At 43.2% G+C, this 6,590-nt stretch overlaps 1 protein-coding gene across 1 annotated transcript in view; it reads left to right on the top strand.

Annotated features, from left to right (window-relative positions):
* LOC104491642 (FYVE, RhoGEF and PH domain-containing protein 5-like) overlaps positions 1 to 6,590 on the top strand; it is a gene marked incomplete at its 5' end in the record, with an annotated part of 39,226 nt that overhangs the window by 21,556 nt on the left and 11,080 nt on the right. The window contains 2 exons of the mRNA XM_010134092.1: positions 3,458 to 3,541; positions 4,878 to 4,957. Of these exons, the coding sequence (XP_010132394.1) occupies positions 3,458 to 3,541; positions 4,878 to 4,957 (164 nt within the window). The remainder of the gene's footprint in view (positions 1 to 3,457; positions 3,542 to 4,877; positions 4,958 to 6,590) is intronic.

Genomic DNA, 6,590 nt, shown 5'->3' on the forward strand with positions numbered 1-6,590 from the left:
TCAGCAGGGCATAGATAAACTTGTTTGAATCAACAAATTTGGATACTTGTAGGTTAGAAAACTTGCACTGACCTCTAACGTTACTGGGTTCCCATCACAACAGAGGGGACTGTAAAAAGAAGGCGGGAGTGGGGGCGGGGTGTAACAGAAAAAAAGAAAATTGAAGAACAGGAGCATCCTTCTTTCTCTGTGTTACCAACTGTTGTTTTGGGGACTGTGTGTGTGCACGGAGCACTGCAGAATAGGAGCATTTTTTCCATATCGACATCTGAGCAGTTTGGGGAACCCAATTATTCAAAAATTCTCTGGCAAACAGGAAGTGGCTCTGAAGCCCAAGGACTTTGGGGAACTCCCCTGCGGGTTGCAGCAGTCAATCTCTTCTACCACAGATTCCTGAGAGGCTGCAAGATCCTGTCCTCACTGCTGCAGGGAACAGTGTGAAGCAGGAGGATGCATGAAACCACTGGTACCAATGCTAGTTCTGTCCATACCATTCACACAGCCACCACTCAGGTCTCCAGTGTAGACGTGGCAAAGGAGACAGCAGTGAGTGCAAACACTCTCTCTCTTCATGAATATGTGTGTCTTGCTTAGCCAGCTTTGAAGTATTTATCATAATTTTATTGTGTCAGGCTGTGGCAGGTGGGGCCTCAGAGTCACAGCCCACCACTAGTAGTGTGTGGGAGAAAAACAGGAAGGAAGAAATCTCCAGTGGGCAATTATAAAGCAAAGACATCATTAATGTTTAATAAAATCCTGGGATATTAACCAGAGTTGTTGTGACAACAGTATGCACCAGAGTGTCATCCTTAATCAACAGTAATAAAGACTGAGTTGCTTTTAAAAGAAAGATAGAACTTTTTAAATAAATGGAGTCTGCCATTCAAGAAACCCAGAAGCATATTATGCCAGAATCCTGAAAATTTCTCGTAGGAGTTCACTTCCTTCGGCTTAGTGCCCGTAACTAGCTACCCTTTCTTGTGATTTGAAACAAGCCTGAAGTACTGGCACTGAGGAGTGGCAGAGGAAGTTCTGTTTTCTCACATAATCCTTTGAACATTCTGGAGATAACAAAATCACCAGGCAAATAAGAGATTTCACTGGTATCCTCTTATTTCAGAGTATTCTGTTAATGTTAGCAATGAAGGCTGCCTGCCTTTCGACCTTTTTCCCACCTGGCTGCTGCAGTCCCAGCTGCTCCTAGAAATAGCAAGTGTAAACAGCTTTCGTCTGCTTTTCACTGAAAGGTTTACATTTGCTGGTTTTTTTCTGCTTTAGCCTCTTAGTGTGCAGCAGGCTGTGATGAATTTTCTGCTTACACATAGCCCTGGTGAAACTGGGAATCGTCACGTGGTCAGTAGTGTGCAGGCGCCACTGTGCTGACTGGATTGATGTTAGCATGGAGAGTAATTTATGGAGCAATAAGTAAATCACAGAAAAACTCTGTGACAACCCATTTGTCACATGGTTCTAAGGAAATTCTATTGTGTTGTTGCAAAAGAGTAAATAGTCCGCCTTCGACTGCTGAGAACACGAGGCTCCTATTCGTATGCTTTCATATCCTCACTGAGAAGTGTTCTGTTAAAAGAGCTTTAAGCTCCTCATGAGTAAAAAGGACACAGAGAAATACACAGTAGAGTGTCCAATGTGGGAGAGCATGGAATTCTTTTTGTTAATCTATTAGAATTAAATGTTTCATCATTTTCTATGAAAATATTGGCTGATCTACTCAGTAAACTCCAATTTTTAAAAGGAGTAAAATTTGAAGTGAAAGTTTTGGGGAAAGTCACTCTTCAGTATATTTTGCCTCGTGTTAATGTGAATCTGCATTTTCTACACGGGCAGCTAATGCACAAAAGCCTGATTTGCCGTGAATCACAGTTGAGGAACTGGTGTCCACGACTGAACTTACCACCCTAATAGAGACAACAGTTTTGCTGTTAAGTCCAAGGTGATAAGGATTTAATCCCATGAGTATTAATTGCATGTCAGTTTTCTTTAACCACTGGTTCCTATGGCCTATGACCTTTTAAGAAAACATCCACAAGGCTCCACTTTCTGTAATTTTTCAGGCAAGCAAATTAGTGAAAATTTTACAGCCACTGTTTTAGGTAGTCAGGCAGTATTATCAAGACCCCAACAATTCCAGTCACACAGAATACATTAATTTTTTGCCAAATCATTCTTTAGTTTCCTCCCTTTTTCTCTGTGTCTCTCTTTATCACAGTGTTCCTTCCAAAATATAATATTATTACCATCCAATTGGCTATATTTAAATGTCTTTGTCGCAGAGGAATCCAAGTGAAGCTGGTTTCTGTCTACTTTTAATTTCTTGAGAATGTCTGCATTTAAGATGCCTTGTCTCTGGCATCACCCAGTACTCCCCATGCCTTGGTTTCACACCTCTGTTGGCAGTATCCTGGGACAGCAGTCAGGGGCTGACTGAGTTTATGCATTCTGGCTCTGATGGGAGAGGCCGGGCAGGGACCCCAGCAGGACAGGACCTGCTCGTTCAAGTGAAACGGCAAATGCACACACACTAGCATTACTGTGGCCCACCGACACTGCTGTTCCTTCCAGCAGGAAGGGTCAGAGAAGCCAGGGAAGAACTACAAGGCCTAGTTTTGCTGTTTCATTTATTCGTTTGTTGGCGCAATATGTCTATGATTAAGTTAGGCAAAGAGCAGAGAAGATCTGATCCCATTTAGTCTGAAGCTCTCTGAAAAAACATGACTTCTCCAAGGAGCTGTGAGAACTGTGGAAATATTTGGGGTCTTAAGGTACAGATTTTTTTTCTCATAAAATGAAAAAAGTTTCTCATTTTTGCCCTTCCGTGGTCTCTGTTGTGGCCCAGCAGAGGGCTGCAGCAAAGCTGTCGGATGTCTAGGCAAGTTTTGTCTAGGCTAGCAATGAAGCACAGTTACTGCTCTCAGATTTCCAAACCATTCCTCCTTGAATCATTCCTCCAGACCGTGGCACCTCTCCTCACCTCCACTTCCTTTTGGCCCAGAAAATGGAAGCCCATGAAGCCCAGCTCTGCCCCGGCCTCTCTGCAGCTTCACTGTCGGGGCGACGCTGGGGAAGTCAGAGCTGCAGCATCCTGGGCAGTTAGTTGGTACTGCCAGGTAGTCTGTGCAGAGCCTGCCTCCCCAACTTGAGCATGGCACTGCCCTTAAGCAGTGGTTTCACCCATGCTGAATAAAAAGGAGCTGATTATTTCCTTGCTTAGCCACTAGCAACTGTCAAAAGTGGGAAGAAATCAAATTCCTGGATACACACGCCCCAGAGTTTTGTGGAAATGCAGGTCTTGATCTAAGCTGTGTAGCTTAGACCTGTCTTTAGTAACAGTCCGAGCAGTTCATCAAGTTACTGCTTGTTCTGGGTATCCCCCCAGGAGCAACGGGCAGGCCTGCAAGCCATATTGCAAATTATTGATTTTGTCTTTCTCTTCATATAGATGAATGATGTTCTGCTGTACACGTATCCCCAGAAGGATGGCAAATACCGACTGAAAAACACCTTGGCTGTGTCGGGCATGAAGGTAATGCCTTATCTGTATTGCAGGCTGGAGTTAAAGTTGTATAGTGGGCTGTTAGTGCTTTACTGGTTTATCTCGCATCCAGCAAGGGGAACGAAGAGATGGATCTGTTATCAAGGCACTCCCTTGCCTCTTACTGGCGATAGAAGGAAAAATAATATAAAGCAAACATATAAAAGATTATCTTTAAGGCTGTGACTTAGTCTGACAGCCTTATTTAGGCTGCATAAATAATACAAGTCAAAATCAGATTTACCATCTGCTCATGAAACTGGAGACAGAAAAGATTTATTATTCCATTTTGTCCATTCCTCTCTTTGTGTCTCCAGCCAATGCACGGTTGTTCCCTACAAGTTATTCAACTAGGGCTTAGTCTGCCTGGTTTTAAACTCCTGCCTCCCAAAACTTAGATAAGCTTTCATTTGCCTGGTTTTCACATGCCCTTTAACTGTTTTCATCAAAAGCATTAATGGGTTCAAAAAGCGGTTAGCCTACTTTATGGGGGAAAAGTGGGTAGGGAACTCTTATATGCAATGGTATAAACACAGTCTCTTCTTCAGTAAATTTCTGAATTGCAGATTTCAGAAACTGGACACAATTGTCCTTTTCTAGCACTCCTTCCCTAAGCGTCCATTGGCACCAGGGCAACAGGAGATACTGGGCTGGACTGGTCTTTCCTTCATACCTGACCATCCATCACTTTGCTTCCGCCGAGAACCATCCTAGCTGTTCCGTAGCTAACATGCCAAGTTGTACTTATGTGGGGCACATCTGAGTCACTGCCATAATAGATGCTTGTTAACAGCAACATATCGCTGCCATGAAGCTCTGTTTCTTCTAAGCAGCTGTTGCTATTACACTACATGGCAGGGAATAGGTTTTAGCTGAGCTTTAAGCTTTCAAGTATTTTTTTGCTCTTAAAGAGCCTTGCTGCAAACAGACATTCACTGAACTGAAGTGCTTCACTGTATAATGTCTGCATGACAGGAGTAAAGTTATGCCCATTCATTCCAAGAACAGCCAAAACTTTTGCCCAAAATGCTAATCGGACTAAATATCTTGTCATATTAAAGCTGAACCCCGATACTTTATCATTGCCTTTATCATTGGATTAAATCTATTTTTTCCTTTAGCACCACCACCACATTGAAAGAGAGCATTCCTCATTACACCAGCAATACAGAAGACAGAAAACCCTCCCTGCCCATCTCTTTGCATTGAAATATCAAACAGATGGCTGTGACATACACATCCATATTGAGACTGAGACTTTTATGGTGTACTGATTACAGACAGTTTAACTCATGTCCACATACATGTTCACGGCATTTGTTTCTAGGTCAGCCGCCCAGTGACAGAAAAAGCCCAAAACGTCCTGAAGATTGAATATGATGACTACTGCCTGACCCTGTCTGCAAGGTAGGCAGCCATGGCAATGGGTGTTACATTCTAGAGCTGCATTCTAGTCTAACCAATACCCAAGCCTTAACTTCTCTCTCATTCCTTTCTAACTCAATTTCAGCCTGTGCTATTGTGACAAACAATTCTGAGTGCTTGATTACGCAGTGAAGATACTCATTATAAATGTGAAGCTCATAAACTGTAGCTCCTTCAACTCATATACTGAGTAAAGATTAGAAGTCAGCTCTTGATAACATCTTAAGAAGAAAGAGAAAAAAGTCTGCTACTGAGAAGCCTGAGTCTCCTTTGCAGTATCTTTCATCCTTTTCCCCTGTGACACTAAGAGTATGTTTACATCTCCCATTTATAAGTTCACCTGTTACCTCATACCAGTAGAGTTGTGAATCTGTTGGAAAAAATAGTCATTAAGTAATAGCATGAAATATAAAAGCATTTAATAGTGCTCAAATGACGAAGCCAAAATTAAACCTTACTGGCAACCTCATGGGTCCTTCTAATAAAAGGAATTTCACTAATGAGTTTGTGTAGTACTAGTACTAATTGCGTCAGGATCTCTGTCCTGGGATCACAAGCTAATGCCAGAAAGAGATTGTAGGTCAGTTTCTGGTCAGAAGATAGCAGTGTACTGTATTTTTTTACACTTCTAGCCCAAAATTATCCTGCAAATTTACCTACAGCTACAGCAGAAAGGCAGCTGCCTTGATTTTCAGGTGTAGTTTACTGGAAAAGACATAGAACTCTATCAGTGGTATTAAAACTAAGTCTTCCAAATAATAAGGTCTTCAATGCTTTTAGGTCCTGGCTTTGCCCCCATCAGTCTCCAACGAGAGCATGGCTGAAAACACAGCAGACTTCCCTAAATTACACAGTGCAATAGAAGACAGGGAGGGCACTTTCTTACTCACAGACAAAATCTGGAGCTTTCATCCTTTCCAGAGCAGTTGCCATCTGTGGGCAGTGCTCAGATACCTGTTGAAGCCTTTTTGTCTATTTCAATTTATAACGAGCGAATGAGGAAATATCTCACGTTTTCTTAGAGCTGCACGCTCATCACAACCCTCAGAATATACGTGCAGTACTCCTGAACCACCTGCTGCCTGTTACAAAAGCAGGATGTGTACAGTCCTCCTGTATCATAGCAGGGAAGTAACTGCTGCATGTCCCCTTTATTCAGGGCAGCTGAAGCTGGCATCCCTAGTGAGAACCTCGGGATGTTCTGCTTGCATTGTTATGCTGTTTCTTTGCCTTTTGCACTCCCATCCAGTCTGTGCTTAGTCAGCCTAAACAAAGCCTGTGAGGCCACTGCAAGCTGTGTTTCTTTAGCAGCAGATAGAACCAGGGCCTGAGACTAAGGCGGCCCTTCTGATAACAGCCAGACAGAGACTGACTCTTATCAGAGCACTGGGGTAAAGCCCCTTTCCCTTCCTTGTGCTGCTCATTCTGGGACCTATCTGCCAAGAACATTTTTTCCTCTCCCTTTCTGTACTGGCTGGCAGAGCTGATGAGACACGGGTGGGAGAGCATGTGCTCCTAACCCCACTACACAACACCCTTGGCCTGCTACAATCGCCAAGGAGCACCAAAGACAGGAGAGTTCTAGGCATCCCTAAAGACTGTATCTTCTCAGGCC

Source organism: Buceros rhinoceros, unplaced genomic scaffold, assembly GCF_000710305.1.
Source record: "Buceros rhinoceros silvestris isolate BGI_N320 unplaced genomic scaffold, ASM71030v1 scaffold9054, whole genome shotgun sequence".
NCBI lineage: Eukaryota > Metazoa > Chordata > Aves > Bucerotiformes > Bucerotidae > Buceros > Buceros rhinoceros.